The following is a 16,761-nucleotide window of genomic DNA, read 5'->3' on the forward strand; positions in this document are numbered from 1 at the left end:
AAAAACCCTCCAGTGGTAGAGGAGGGACAGCTACTTACCATACCAGGAACAGGGTGGGCACCGCTCCTGACAGACCAACGCTCCATTGGGATGTAGGTGGCTGTCGGCCAGGAGGAATGCTGCAACTCAGGCCGAGGTCAGGTCGTATGCGCCCCTGTGAGATGTTTAACTCGCAGGCCAGCCCTCGTCCAGTGGGGCTATGTCACGCCCAACCTAGCACAGAGCTGAGGCCTGCGCGCGCTTACTGGCCAGACTGGGGAGACCCTCTGGATCTAGATTATCCAGTCCGTCACCCAGTCCGAAAGTTGATAGTAGATTCTCACAGAAACAAAATAAAGATCCATTGAAAAGGAAAAAAGGAACTTGGTCCTTACTCCTGACTAGGCAGAAAAAAAACTGAGTGCCTATAGCTGATTGTGGGTGTATACCCCCTGGAACTGCCCATAGGCGTGGTCAAGCTTTTTTCTGCCTAGTGTCCTACTCCTGTAGAGGGCATTACAACCCAATGGTTAAGAAGAATCAGGATATGCGTCTGTCAATGAATGAAAGAGAAACAATGTTTTTCTTTTCAAAATTTTTGGTCTTATTTCACTTTATTCGTGGGAAAAATTATATCAATTTCATTTGTTTACAGTGTTGCATAACTGAAAAATTGTCAGTTAAAATATCGCAGTGCCAAAAAGCAAAAATGGCCTGGTCATGAAGGAGGTTAAATCTTCTAGAGGTCAAGTGGTTACAATGTAAGGCAAACAAACACCACAAGGAATAGTATAAGGCTCGGTTCACACTAGGTCGCTCTGACTTAGGGGGCGACCTGTGAAGTCGCGTGCAGTCGCGACTTCGGTGCGACTTGCACGGACTTCACATAATGAAAGTCAATGCAAGTCGCCTCCAGGTTGCCCCGAAGTAGTACAGGACCCTTTTTCTAAGTCGGAGCGACTTGTGTCACTCCTATTAGAACGGCTCCTGTACTACACAGTGGGAGCGTGAGGACCGCGACTTGTCAGGCTGACAAGTCGTGGTCCAAGTCGTACCAGTGTGAATGCGGTCTTATACAAATATCTACTTAAAACAACAAAAACATTTGAAAGTGCACGTGTGCACTAATCCACATCAACCAATCCAAATAAATCTTGGACTGGTTTCACCTTAGTAGAATATATTCTGATTGGTAGTTATGATTTTCTGCACTTAAAAGTTTGACATCTAATCAATCTTTTATGAATTAGGCAGCAATTGTTCACTTTTTACGGTGTAGGAAAGTATACTGTAATTAGGTGACAGTTTATAGAAACACTCACTTGTGAGCTCTGATGATTCTTTGAGCAATGGTGTCCCCAATCTTGTTAAACACAACTTTATTGTCAGAACAGCTGATAAAGAACTGGTTCTAGAAAAAAGTAATAAAATTATACATAAAACATGGGCGTAGAATGGAAAAAGAATAGCGAAAGATAGGAGTACATAGAAGAGAGAGAGGGATAAAGTAACAAAGACAGTGGGAAAATAAAGTGAGAGAGAGAGAGAGAGAAAGAAGAGAGAGAAAGAAGAGGGAGAGAGAGAAGAAACCAAAGATAAGAGAAAGAAGTGTGAGGAAAGAGAATAGTAGTGAGAGAAAGGGATGGGGATACTAGAGAGATACAGAAAGGTATTGGGATAAAAATAAAGAGGGAGAGCGAGAGAGAGAAAACGGTGGACAAAGAAAATGAAAATAGATGTACATAGGGGGTAAATTGGAAAGAAAGAAAATAAACCTTGTATCAGTTGTAAAGATGTGTTGTAAAGCTTTATCCCAGAGAGGTTTTGTTCACACTGAGTGATTGAGCAAGAGCTCTAACCAATTCCCATACTTACTATTTTCTTAGCAATAGTATTTCAAAGCATTAATGCTATTTTTAATTTGACAGTTTTATACTGGATTAAAAAGGAAAAACTGTACTAGAATATGTTGTTTGATATTGGCTTAATATTCTGTAGAGCCAATGTTAGGAATATACTTCTTACTTGCCTTTACACCTAGTCACTTGCTCACTTTTGACCGATCATTGGTAGTCCACCTGTTGGCTGTTGATTGATCAGATGTTTGCCTAATATTCATCCTGATTACTCATCTGTTGAGGCACTATCAGTTTGCCATCTGCTGGTCCTTTCCTGGATGTCTCTGGCTTCATGTTCCTTCTGTCATGTCCAGGCCCCTCCTATCCTTTCTGGGTTCTTATTTGCTGCTGCTGTTTCTCCTAGCCTCTTTGGATACTTCTGCTATTCATCCTGTTTTTCCCTGGGTACTTTTGACCAACTATTGCTGCTTTTCTTTCCGTTTATGCTCCTGTGATCAGATCCGACTCTTCCTGTATTCCTGGCTCCGATTATTTTCCCCTATGTTAGCAAACTTGCTCCGTTTATCCTCTTGTGCACTGCGCATATGGGAACATGTGGAGAAGGCTACATTATTTGACTGAGCAATGCTCTTTTGAAGGATTGTGGGGTTCACACTCCAGTTGTCTGTTGCAGTATTTAGATTGCTTTCAATAATCTGCGTCTGTGTGATCATGTGTCTGATTCCTGATGTTGTTGGTCTATCCAGTCCCTAAGAGTATTCAAATCCCCTAAAGGCCCGTACACACGTACCGATTGTCGGCCGTAAATATTCGGCCAACGTCCGATCGGCCGATTGTTGGCTTGTTAGTATGATGCTTCCGACAACCGACTGCGACTTTTCGGCCGAACAAAATCTGGTCTGCATGCTATAAAATTTTTGTTGGCCAACACCAGAACGGCCGATTATTCGTCAGTCAGTACAGATTTCGGCCGACAAAAGCCAGATGAGCAAGACTGAGCATGCTCAGAGAAGAAAAAACACACGGAAAGTTAACCATCACATGACATCACTTCTGAAGTTGGTTGTTGTTGGCCGACAAAATTTGTGTGCAGTCTTGAGCACTTTTCAACCAACACGACAGCACTGAACAAAAGACGGCCGATCGTTCGGCCGACAATTGGTGCGTGTGTACGGGGCTTTACTCTTTATGTGCACTGATCTCTCTCTCTCTTTTTGCCCCATCTTGTTGTGTGTGTCCATCTGCTCCAAACCTCTGCTCTGTGAACTTTCTAGACCATCTCAGAGAATTGTCTCATGCTCATTATTCCTTTGGTACCACATTGCTTATCTTTGTCTTTTAGCTTGTCTGGGACCACATACGGCTTATTCCCTGTGGTACTGTCCGACAAACCCAAGCTTCCTGGCTCAACCTAGCTGGGAAAAGACTTGCCCAAATAAAATCTTTAAAGAGGTTGTAAACTCGTTTAAAAACTTTTTTTTTTTTTTTACAACCTGCAAGAGAAAGACATAATGAGCTAGTATGCATCGCATACTAGCTCATTATGAAATACTTACCTTAGAACGAGCCCCCGCCGTGCCGCTCTCTTACCTGTATGACGGGCGACATGACATGTCGCCCGTCTTCCGGGATCGCGGCATCCGGTCATCTGATTGGCCGGAGCCGCGGTGACGTCACTCCCGCGCACGCGCGCGGGAGCCGACGGTCACGGCACGGGGCTCTGAAGGAACGGCACGATCAGCCGTTCCTTCAGAGCGCATGCGCCAGTGACGTCACTGGCTGCATTAAAGGTAAATATCTCCTAAACGGTGCATGTTTAGGAGATATTTACAGTACCTATAGGTAAGCCTTATCATAGGCTTACCTATAGGTACAACTTCCTGAGGAGGGTTTACTTCCTCTTTAAATTTAGAGGAAACTTGGATTTCAACTTTAAATCTTTTAGGATAAGCATATACCAGTTTTGTCTACTATTAGACTCTCTGCTGTTAGGTTTGCCACGTTTACTTTTTAGGTTTTGGTCCAAGTTTAAAGTGAGATTTGTGCCAGGTTATTTAGATTGGTCAGAAGACACAATTTTAAAACCGCACACAGCACTGTCAATCTAAGCAATCACAATCCCTTTTAGCAGTGGCGGAACTACCAGGGTCGTGGCAGTCGCATTTGTGACTGGGCCCTGGAGATCTGCCACTGTGGAGGGGGCCCAAGACCCGGCATCTCCCCCTGCACCCCTGGCTGTCAGTTCGCTATGCAGTGGAGGGGGCGATCTGCAGCTCTGTGGTGCCCCCCGGATCCCCCTCCAGCTAGCAATTGACTTCCCTGTATACAGTCAAGAAAAAAGGGGCCACTGACCCAGGTAGGTATCGGCCCCTCCCCTCTCCACTGTATACAAGGATGTGAATTGCTAGATGGAGGGAGATCCCACAGTCACCACAGAGCTGCCGATTGTCCCCTCCACTGCATAGTGATTGGACAGCCAGGGGTGCAGGGGGAGATGCTGTCGGTAAGACAGAGCTGCTGATAAATGTGCAGGTAACCGGCCATGGGGTGATCTGACTGTACTAGAAGTACAGTGTGTGTATATATGTGCATGCAGGTTAGTGTATGTGTATATGTGTGTTTGTGTATATGCGTGTGTGTATATATACTGTAAATCTGTGTATGTATGTGCATATGTGTTTGTGTGTGTGAATATGTGTATATGAGTGTGTGTTGGGGGAGGTCACACAGTACAGGACTATCCTAGCTGGGTGCCAATGCATGACTTATGCTGCTGGGTTCCACAATTACAGTCCAAATTGCAGCAATACTGTATTTTTGCATACCTCAATGTATATGTAGTGCTTGCTGTTTTCGATTACGTGGATGTATGCATTATGAATGGACTCTTCATGGTACTTTATACCTGCTGACCAGTCTGCTGCAGAACGGACCACCTAGGAAGGGACAGGAGAGAAACACCAGACATAAGAAAAGAATCAAACTCATTTGTCAGCACAAACATAAGCAGCTCAGGGCAGGTAATGTTTGTGAAAACTAAAGTGTTGTGCTATTAAAGGGCATAGGCAAAACAAATTGTGCTCACTAGTGAATAAAGTATCAAATTGCAATCAGTCTCAAAAAAGTGATTTATAAATACAAATGAAGTGAAAAAATTATGAAAAAATTATGATGAAAAAAATGAAGTGGAGAGTCCCGTAGCAAGGGGTTAGAGATCAAATTAATCATGTTCCCTCCACCTGCAGAGGCCAATCACCACCAAACCATATAAGATGTATTCTTACCAGACGAATAGGATCCCTATCAAGAAGGTCAAATATGCTTTGGGGTTGTAATCATAGTATACATGTTCCAGGAAGGCTCACGGACACAGCAGAAGTGTCATCTCCTGATGCGACCCACAGTGAGGATCACAAACTCAACACGTGATGTAAATAAATAAAATGCTATAAAGTGTAAAACCTTAAGAGCTGATATTTTATTATAAATGAGTAACACTAACAAAATCAGGCGGTATACACGCATAAAAACAGCACATCCAGGCAGGTAAAATGGCGTCCGCCTCAAATTCTGGGTAGCACGATGACGTAGGAAAGTAACTTCATCCTATGCGTTTCGTCACAATAGGACTTCTTCCGCCCACTTTACCTGCCTGGATGTGCTGTTTTTGTGTGTATATCTCATCTGATTTTGTGAGTGTTACTCTTTTAGAATAAAACTAGACATTAAGCCCGTTTAACGGGCGCTAGATATATGTGGTCAAACATTTGTAAAAACGGACATGTTCCAGTAAGGTGTACTTTGCTACTAAAGTCAGTTTGCTTATAAATGTCCCTTTTAATAGCGTGTCTATGTTCTGTGTTTTTTTTTTTTTTTACAGTAATGCACTTACAGTGGTAGATTTCAATCAGGCAATGTCCCTTTAACAGCGTTTCTACAGTCGCAGATTTGCTTTGCTGAGTGTGACAGGTTTTTTCCTCTGTTTAAATGATCCTTTTCCTGACAGCAACAGCTTTTTTCCTTTAAAAATTAATCATGGCTCTATTCGCTTTTTTCACCACAATAATTACAGTCAAAGGGTTTGCCAAGTATAAGTTTCCTCATGCAATTCCAAGTATAAGTTTCCTCATACAATGTCCTTTTAATATCTTTAAGTCTCTCCCTCATCAGCCTCCTTGTCCGACCTGTCACGCACTGTGCACTGCGTCCCTGTTGCTCTAGCAATCCAATCTAGTGTCCCCATCGGAGTGCCTCCTTACATCAGTGTCCCCATCGGAGTGCCTCCTTACATCAGTGTCCCCATCGGAGTGTCTCCTTACATCAGTGTCCCCATCGGAGTGCCTCCTTACATCAGTGTCCCCATCGGAGTGCCTCCTTACATCAGTGTCCCCATCGGAGTGCCTCCTTAACCAGTGTCCCCATCGGAGTGCCTCCTTACATCAGTGTCCCCACTGGAGAGTGCTCCCTTACATCAGTGTCCCCATCGGAGTGCTCCCTTACATCAGTGCCCCCATCGGAGTGCCTCCTTACATCAGTGTCCCCATCGGAGTGCTCCCTTACATCAGTGTCCCCATCGGAGTGCCTCCTTACATCAGTGTCCCCATCAAAGTACCTCCTTACATCAGTGTCCCCATCGGAGTGCTCCCTTACATTAGTGTCCCCAACGGAGATGACAGAATTCATCACCGTAATTTGAAAAGGCAGTTATGGGCTGGCAGCAGTGACTGCCGGCTATTTATTCAGATGCAGCTGTGGGTTGCCACCCACAGTTTGGGAAGTCCGGCCCTAACAGACTGAAGTAGGGCAGGGCGAAGTCTCTGCTCTCCCAATGGCTGTCCGTGGGGTACATGCGCAGTAGCGCAATCCCACGGACACAGGGACACTGGACGCAGAGACACTTGGATTTTATTATTATAGATATCAGCTCATAAGGTTTTACACTATATAGTATTTTATTCATTTACATCATACTGTGGGAATTTGTGGTCCTCACTGTGGGGCGCACTGGGAGAGGACTCTTCTGCTGTATCCGTGAGCCTTTCTGGAACATGTATACTACGATTAAAACACCAAAGCGTGTTTGACATTCCTGATGGGGATCCTATTCTTCTGGTAAAAATACAGCTCATCGGGTTTGGTGGTGGTTGGCCTCTGAGGTGAAGGGAAGGCTATTCATTTAATCTCTGACCGCTGGCCACAGGACTCTCCATTTCATTTTTTATCATCTTTTTCATAATTTGTTTTACCTTATTTTTAGATTTAGATTTTTAGATTTAGATTTTTTTTTTTTTTTTTAGACTGCAGTTTGAGACTTTATTAGCACAACACTTTATTTTTCTCATTCTTATTTGTAATAAATATGTCACAGTTGTGTTTGCAGCTTACTATTTTCTGATGTTGACACAAGCGCAGTTACTTTTTGTTTTTAATTAGCTAATGTTTGTACCAGCTAATTTTGCTCATACCCATTATGTAACCCAACATATAAACCAGCCATTCCCAATCTTTTACCATGGAGACAGCCTTAAAATAGTTTCCAGATTTTAAGGAACCCCCCACAAATTATGAGACCTACAAGCTCATGCCAAAAAAGGTATGATCAGTAGGTTGTAGACATTTTTTTTTTTAATTTGTTTTTTAAATTATCGACATTCCTCGTGTACACCACCAACTGTGAAGGAGTTCCGCATCCTAAAGCCTCGTACACACGCTACGAATTTCCGCCGACCGGTCGTCCGTCTTTTGTCCAGAGTGCGTGTCTGTTGGTTGAAATGTGCTCTAGACTGCACACGAATTTTCCCGTATGACAGAATTCTACTTCAGAAGTGATGTCATGTGTTGGATTGCTTTCTATGTGTTCTTTCATCTCTGAGCATGCCTATTCTTGCTCATAAGATTTTTTCCCCATCGAAATCTGTACTAATGAGATGAAAATCGGACGTGTGTTGACGGAGGACAAAAATTTTTAATGCCTGCACACCAGGATTTTTTCGGCCGAAAAGTCGGAGTCGGCTGTCAGAAGCACCATACTAACAAGCCGAAAATCGGCAGATTGTCGTCGGACGAAATTTCCCGGCCGAATTTCTTATCGTGTGTAAAGGGGTTTAGTGCTCTGACAGTAAAAAACCCCTTAAGCAGTTTAAGGTTAAACCGCTTTTCACCCAAATTCAGTGGCCACATGTCTTCTTAAAAGTTAACTCTACTTCTGTGGGGAAAAAAAATAGAAAATAAAGAAAAAATAATATATTGTATACAATTAAGACACAAATCATATTGTGTTTGAATGTTATTAAAAATTACCTTTCCTTTTCAATCTGCAGCTGTTGTAATTTTCGGAATTTTCTTATTGCATTCCTTATAGTGTTGACATGCTAACGATGACCCCTCAGCCTTATATATTTTTTTTCTCCTTTTATGCCTCATATGCCTAGACGCTAAAAAGTTTAACTGCCCAGGTTTACCTAATCTCTTTCATATTTGTTGCCTACTGGAAAGTACTGGTAATGCCATTATTTAAAAGATTCTTAAAGCACTCCCATTTTTCCTCAGTTTTCATTTCCAGAATTTGATCCCATTTAATATCTTGCAGTATGAAGTGCAGTTTAGTAAAGTTGGCTCTTTAGATTTTTCATGTTCATATACTACCCTTGTGCCTTCTTTTCCCATGATTTACACTGAGCGTAATTACTCTGTAACCACTGTTTTCTAAGTATTTTCTTATTTCCACATTTGCAACCAAAGCAGTGTTATTTGCAAATAGTAGATCGAACAGTGTATTATTTCTAGTTGCGGCATCCACAAATTGACACAAAGTTGTCCTGCAAGACATTTAAGAAATGTTTTAAGAAAGTTTTAAGCCGAAGGACCCCTTACATCGGTGGTCAGAATAAAAGTGACCCCCTACATTGATGATAAGTGTAAGAAGATCATCAATCTGCCACTGCTTTGTTCTGAAGGAATGCCTATTAACCTTGGACCCTTGGGTTTTGTGGTACCCAGGTTGGGAAAGGTGGATCCAAAGGATAGAGGCACATTTATAAAGAAGTGAATGTGACATTCACTAGACAATCACTGCAGATGGAAAAGGTGTATAGTGGGTAGGATGCTGCTTAGCCATGTAAATATGCCCTTGGAAGGGTTATAATTGTGTACCATAAAGTGCTTTATGCTCAAATAAATAAGGATCTATAGGTGCATAACCAGTGTTTGGTAAACGTGAAAGCAGGTGAACACAGGATAAAAGCAACAAATTGCTATCAATAAATAAATTACCTGTATTTAAAAAAAGTGACTGGTGCTCTTTAAAGTGCTTCACAACTGTGCTTTATACACAAAAGACTGCTGGTAGAATAAAAATGTGAAAAAATGGAAAAAAATAAATAAAATAAAAATGCATAAAAAGCAGTTCCTTCAAAACTTCATCATAGTCAAAGTGTCAGGTGCTCTTTAAAGTGCTCCAACTAATTCTTTACATAAGTGCTGGTTGCTGCTGTTCCACAACCATACTACCCCTCTGGTGCCTCACTCACCAGAGAGCTCGCCCCTCTTGGGGGTAACCAGCATCTACAGCAATCAATGTTTACGACAGCAGACCTGGGATTCACATCCAAATTACACCCAGTGGCTGATGCGGCAGACCTAAGCTACACATACAGTGGTATACCTTTTTCATTTGCCATGCCTTTTACTAAATACCTTGGACCGTCAAAGGAAAAAGGTATACCACTGTATGTGAAGCTTTGATCTGCGGCTCACAACTCTAACCCTTCCACAGGCATATTTACATTGCTAAGCAGTGCCCTACCCACTTTACACCTTTTCCATTACCATAAACATTATCCTCTCAGGGTTTTTTTTTTTTAGGGGGGCATCAGCTTCTAAGGTTTGATTCAACACCACATATTGTGCAGCACTATCTTTTTGATGAATCAACCAGTGAAATATAGAACATGTGAAACCGGAAGATACACATGCAGTGGATATTTATTGAATGTCCTATATACTGGTTTATAAATATGCCCCTATATTTTATTAAAGAACTAAATTCACACCTTTGCCAAGCAAAGCTAGCTATTAACAGATTGCATGGGACCATTTTAGTGGCTTTCAAAATACATGATCAATATTTATAGATAGTAGAATTAGATTCTACTTTCTCATTGGATGTACAAAAATAGCTATTTTTAATAACATACACGACAAACCGTATATTTTAAGGCGTTTTATACAAGAAAAATCTAATATTGTATTAAAAAAATAGGCAAATCAATATAAACCACTAACCAGCAGGGGGCGCTAACTGTATAGAATATGGTGTTACTGTGCAAACGTAACACAAGCTGATAACACCTTTAAATATCCACCTAACTCTACCCTCTTTAGAGTGTACACAGATAGAATATGGTTTGAAAATAGCAGTGTCCTGCTATATGAATGCTTTATAGGTGAGAAATATTTTACTATTAAATATAAACACAATTAGGATTTAGACCTGGTTCACACTAGTGCTGTGTGTTTCCGCACACACAAATCATGGGTACAGCAGCCTGTTCATTTGCTTGAGGTATTGGGAGAAATGCAATGGAATAATTTTTTCCCTCAATGCAGGTAATGCATTCGGGTAAAAAAAAAAATAGTTATCCACTTCTGTATCGGAAATTTTTTCCCCTTAATGACCAGGCCATATTTCGCGATTCAGCACTGCGTTACTTTAAGGGACAATTGCGCGGCCATGCGATGCTGTACCCAAATAAAATTGATGTTCTTGTTTTCCCACAAATAGAGCTTTCTTTTGGTGGTATTTGATCACCTCTGCGATTTTTATTTTTTGCGCATTAAACAAAAAAATAGCGACAATTCTGAAAAAAATATATATTTTTCACATTCTGCTATATAAAACATTCCCAAAAAAAAAAATTAAAAAATCAAAATTGTTTTAACATTTTAGGCCAACTTGTATTCTGCTACATATTTTTGTAATAAAAAATGCAATAAGCGTATTTTGATTGGTTTGCGCAAAAGTTATCGCATCTACTAACTGCAGGAAAGATTTATGTCATTTTTAATTTTTTACTTTTACTTTTACGTTTACTTTTAAATTTTTTTTTTACTAGTAACGGCGGCGATCTGCGATTTTTAGTGGGACTGCAACATTGCGGTGGACAGATCGGATCCCTAACTGACATTTTTGGCACTTTTAGGGGGACCAGTGACATTACTACAGTAATCAGTGCTAAAAATATGCACCGTTACTGTAATATAATGACACTGGCAGGGAAGGGGTTAACAGTGGGTGATCAAGGGGTTAAATGTGTACCTAGGGGAATTTTTCTAACTGTATGGGTGCGGGGCTTATAGAATGACCATAGAGACCTGTGATCCTATATAGAAGGATCACATGCACTCTGTGATCATTCAAGGGAGAAGAACGGTCAGCTGCGTTTACAACAGCTGCCCGTCCTTCTCTCTCAGCGGGGAGTGATCGCGGGTGCCAGGCGGCAATCGGAGCTGCCTGCCCCATGCATTGCACTCCACGCTGCCGCGTGGGGACGGGAGCGCGCCGCCGGTGGTGCCTGCTCGCCCCTAGCTGCAGGCACGCAACCGACGTAGACCTACGTCGGTTCGCGCAGGAGGGCCGCCCTGTCGCAGTAAATGTGCGGTGGGCAGTCCAGGACCGGTGAATATGTGAAGTATACACTAACCCAACTTAAAAACATATTTAAAGCGTAACTCCACTTTTGTGGAGAAAAAAAACATTCCCCTCTGGGTGATCTCTGTACATTACAAGGATTTTAACAAACTTTGTTGCAGATTCTTTCTTTTTTGCTTTTCTAAAAACAATCATTGTTTGTTCCTCTGTGCTGAGTGGGTCTAATGGGAGTGGTTTCATAATTATCTGTCAGTTGTGGCAGCTGCAGGGCTCTAATGAGGAAAGCAGCTGGGCCTGCATCCCTTTAGACGTGTTCCTATTGGGGTTATCTCACCAAAAATGACATTTTTATTGCAGGGAATTCCAGAAATCTGACTTGTATCTTAAGGCAGAGTTCTGGGAAAATTGATGAGCCAATCACACAAGCAGGAAATTATGTTTCTGGGGTGTGGTCAGTACGCATCCTGTGTACTGAACAGCTCCAGGTAGCCATATTGCATTGCATTTTTAGAAAATTACAACAGCTGCAGATTGAAAAGGAAAGGTAATTCGGCTGAGCCGATCCCTCACTCTATCTCAGTTTTGTATGAGCTTTTGCAGGCTCTTGATGTTGGAGGTAAACCGGTTTACGTCTGGGAATGGGAGAGGGACCTGCAGCACACGTTCACGGAGTCCCAACTGCGACACTTATATAGTCTTACTCACAAGAGCTCCGTTGATATAAGATGCAGGAAAAACGTTATAAGTTGTTGACTAGGTGGAATAGGGTGCCGTCCTGGCCAGGATTTTCCTGGCGCTCTCTGAGTCTTGCTGGCAGGAGTGCGGGCTCAGGGGCTCCTTCCTCCACATTTGGTGGGAATGCCCATGGATTTTTCCCTTCTGGCAAGATGTTCGAGCGCAAATTAAGATTATCTTGGCTATTGAGATGGATGATTCCCCTTTGAGCTTCTTGTTTGAGGTGCCATCCATTCCTCTGTGCCATTATCGTATGTCGGTCTTGCCTCATCTGCTGAATGTGGCTAGGTGACTGATTCCTACACAGTATATTGGTAGTCCACTCAGGTCCATGTGAGGTCCGATTGGATCCGACTACTTAATAGTATAATGGAGGCAGAGGAGTGGGTCGCGAAGTGTAGAGACTGTTACGAGAAGTTCTATAGTACTTAGGCCACTTGGATTCATTATGTATCATAGTTACATAGTTACATAGTTAGTGAGGTTGAAAAAAGACATAAGTCCATCCAGTTCAACCTATGATGTGTGTGTGTGTTTGCTTTTAACCGTACATTGTATACCCCTGTATGTTGTGGTCTTTAAGGTGTCCATCCAATAGTTTTTTGAAACTATCAATGCTCCCCGCTGATACGACTGCTTGTGGAAGAGAATTCCACATCCTTACCGCTCTTACAGTGAAGAACCCCTTACGCACTTTAAGATTAAACCGCCTTTCCTCAAGTTTTAGTGAGTGGCCACGTGTCTTATTGTATCTCCTTTCTCTGAATAGTTTGTTCCTTATGCTAGGGTCGCCAGTACAGTATTTGTACATTGATATCATATCCCCCCTCAATCGTCTCTTCTCCAGAGAGAATAGGTTCAGTGCTTGAAGTCTTTCCTCATAGCTGATGTCCTCCATTCCCCCAATTATTTTTGTTGCCCTTCTCTGGACTTTCTCCAGTTCCAGCACATCCTTCCTGAGGACCGGTGCCCAGAACTGGACAGCATACTCCAGATGTGGCCGGACCAGAGTCTTGTAGAGTGGAAGAATAATCTCTTTATTTCTGGAGTGAATCCCCTTTTTTATACAACCCAGTATTCTGTTGGCTTTGCTTGCGGCGGCTTGGCATTGCATGCCACTGCCAAGCCTGTTGTCTACCAGTACCCCCAAGTCCTTTTCCATCCTAGACTCACCCAGAGGTTCCCCCCCCTAGTGAGTAGCTTGCTTTCTGGTTTCTGGCCCCCAAGTGCATTACTTTACATTTTTCTACATTAAATCTCATCTGCCATGTAGTTGCCCACCCCGTTATTTTGTTCAGGTCTGCTTGCAAGATTTCCACATCCTGCATAGAAGATATTGGCATGCCTAATTTAGTATCATCTGCAAATACTGAGATTGTACTAGATATCCCCTCCTCTAGATCATTTATGAATTAAACAGGATTGGTCCCAGGACAGAACCCTGGGGGACCCCACTTTCCCGCCCAATCCGAGTACTCCCCATTAATCACCACCCTCTGTACTCTCCCCTGGAGCCAGTTCTCTATCCAGGTACTCACCTTATGGTCCATACCTACCTTCCTTAGTTTGTACAGTAAGCGTTTGTGGGGAACGGTGTCAAAGGCCTTTGCAAAGTCCAGATACACCACATCCACAGGCTTACCTTTATCTAAGTGGCAGCTCACTTCATCGTAGAAGGTTAATAGATTGGTTTGGCACGAACGATTTTTCATGAATCCATGCTGATTACTACTTATAATACCGTTTTCATTACTAAAGTCTTGTATGTGGTCCCTTATCATCCCCTCCAAAATTTTGCAGACTACTGATGTTAGGCTGACCGGCCTATAGTTACCCGGGATATATCTCGGCCCCTTTTTAAATATTGGTACCACGTTGGCTTTTTTCCAATCAGCTGGCACCATACCCGTCTGTAAACTATCCTTAAAGATCAAGAATAATAGTCTGGCAATCACCTGGCTGAGCTCATTAAGAACCCTTGGGTGCAAGCCATCCGGTCCCGGGGATTTATTTATGTTAAGTTTCTCTAGTTTAGCTCTAAGTCTATCCTCTGTTAGGCATGGCGGCACTTCCTGAGGTGTATTATTTAGTTCGGCCTTACAAGCGGGGTTCGTGTAGCCCCCCGATTCCTTTGTGAAGACTGAAGAAAAGAAATTATTTAACACTTCCGCCTTTTCTCTGTCCTCTGTGGCCATTTTTCCTTTATCATCTTTTATGGGGCCAATGTGCTCTGGCCTCGCTTTCCTACTGTTTATATACTTAAAGAACTTCTTGGGGTTCTTTTTACTCTCCTCCGCTATATGTCTCTCGTGTTCTATTTTAGCCGCCCTGATTTCGTCTTTACATTTCTTATTACACTCTTTGTAGTGCTTAAATGCTGCCAATGACCCCTCAGTCTTGTATTTTTTGAAGGCCTTTTCTTTAGCTCTAATATACATTTTTATGTTGTTTAGCCACCCAGGGTTTAGTTTTGCTCTTTTAAATTTATTTCCCTGTGGAATGCACTGGCCCACCCCCTTGTTAAGTATGCTCTTGAAGCACTCCCATTTTTCCTCCGTGTTCTTTGTTCCCAGGGTTCTATCCCATTTGATATTTTCTAGCAGCGAGCGCAGTTTAGGGAAATTGGCTCTTTTGAAATTCAGTGTCCTTACATTACCCTTGTGTTTCCTATTACTGTAATTAATACTGAAACCAATTGACCTATGGTCACTGTTCCCTATGTTGTCCCGTATTTCTATATCCGTGAGCAGGTCTGTATTGTTGGTAATCAGTAGGTCAAGTACCGCATTGTTTCTTGTCGGTGCATTCACCATCTAACCCATGAAATTGTCCTGCAAAACATTTAGGAACTGCCGAGCCTTGGCTGAATGCGCGGTTCCTTCTGCCCAGTCTATATCAGGATAATTAAAGTCCCCCATTATAATGACATTTCCCATCCTTGCTGCCAATCCTATCTGTAACATGAGGTCCGCCTCACCCTCCTCAACCTCTGACACTGCGCAGACTCCCCGGCGTGCTTCTGCCATGCTGTCTACTGCCGTTCCTGTGGGCCCTAGTTGTGCCCCAGGTGGTGCCATATAATCATTGAGGAATAACCTGCCATTGTACCTTACTTACCTATCTTCATATACCAGTTTAGGTTTTGGACCCCTGTGGGAAGGAGTTTTTCTGTTCTACTGCTAATGATGGCGCTGATCTAGGATGTTCTGCTGTTTGTTTTTGTCTCATTGTTGTTCTTCTCTGTCTATCCTCTTTCCTATTCTCTTTTCTATCCCTCTTTCTTTTTCCCCCTTTCTCGCCCCTTTCCTCTCCCCCTCCTTCTTTCTTCCTCCTCCTCTTATTTCTCTCCTCTCCCCATCCTCCTGAGTTCTCTTGCCATGCTCTCTTGTATGGACAGTTCACTCATTACAGATGTGTCAAGATGTACCTAGGCTGGCGGTTCCCTTAGGGGGGCAGCTGCACTCCCCCTATGCACTATCTGCATTCGTTATTACATGAAGGCCTCCTTCTGTTATGCACTTGTTTTGTTATAGAAATGACTACTATCTTGCATGTCTTTGGGGTTGGGTTTTTATCCTGACCCTCAATGTCCTGCCTACTTATCAGTATCGATTGGATTCTATGTTTTTCTACTTTCTGTAACCTTTGTTATTTACTAAAATAAAGATTATTTAAAAAAAAAAAGAAAAGTAAAAGGAAAGGTAATTTTTTAATAACATTCAATTACAATATAATTTGTGTCACAATTATATATATACGATATATTGTTTTTTCTTTATTTGCTATTTTTTTCCCCACAAAATTGGAGTTACCCTTTAAAGTGACTGTAAAGGCATTTTTTAAAATGAAAAAGAGGATATACATACCAGCTCTGTGCAGCCCCTTACCTCCTCATCTGGAGTCCCCTGCTGGTGCTGTCTTTTCCTTCTTAGGAGTGCCCCCTTCCACAAGCCGTGTACTGAGGGGGCACCCATGTGGGTGTGCTCCTGAGTCGAGCTACGTGTGCCCAGAGACACACACACTGTAGCTCGGCCATGCCCCTGCTCTCTCCTAACAGAATTTGACTGAAAGCAGCAGGAGCCAATGACTCCCGTTTCATTCAGAGTCTCCTGTGAGGCCAAGGAGAGGGAGCAGCACAGGGAAGGAGGAGAGAAAAGACAGGTACTGGAAGATCATTTACCCTAATGCAGAGAATACATTAAGGTAAAAAACTGAGTTTAGGACTACTTTTTTTTTCCTCCTTTTATTAACATTTGGTCACTACACTGTGCACATATTGACTACCTTTGAACAGCATTGCTGAGGGCTTGTTCACATATAGTGCAGTGACCAGTGTTTTACCGCATTAAATAAGCACCAGTCACTACTAGGGTGCATAGAGAACAATTGTTTTCAATGTGCCCTGATCACACTGCAACACAATCCGGATCTAAAATACAGCTATATGGCATTTTACCACAGCACACTGGAAGGCAGAGCATGTCACAGCATGGCAGCGGTCAATTTGTGACCGGTCAATGTTAAAAGAAAAAAAAAAAA

General features: G+C 42.5%; 1 protein-coding gene across 6 annotated transcripts in view; it reads right to left on the reverse strand.

The window, feature by feature from the left end:
• Positions 1-16,761, reverse strand: part of PLD1 (phospholipase D1) — a 316,806-nt gene that overhangs the window by 48,684 nt on the left and 251,361 nt on the right. For all 6 annotated transcript variants that reach the window (XM_082249865.1, XM_082249866.1, XM_082249868.1 and 3 more), the window contains 2 exons: positions 4,664-4,774; positions 1,302-1,390 (listed from right to left, as the gene is read on the reverse strand). In XM_082249865.1, coding sequence (XP_082105991.1) covers positions 1,302-1,390; positions 4,664-4,774 — 200 coding nt within the window. The remainder of the gene's footprint in view (positions 1-1,301; positions 1,391-4,663; positions 4,775-16,761) is intronic.

This window comes from Pelophylax lessonae (assembly GCF_965119305.1).
Source record: "Pelophylax lessonae genome assembly, chromosome: 3".
In the NCBI taxonomy this organism is placed as follows: Eukaryota; Metazoa; Chordata; class Amphibia; order Anura; family Ranidae; genus Pelophylax; species Pelophylax lessonae.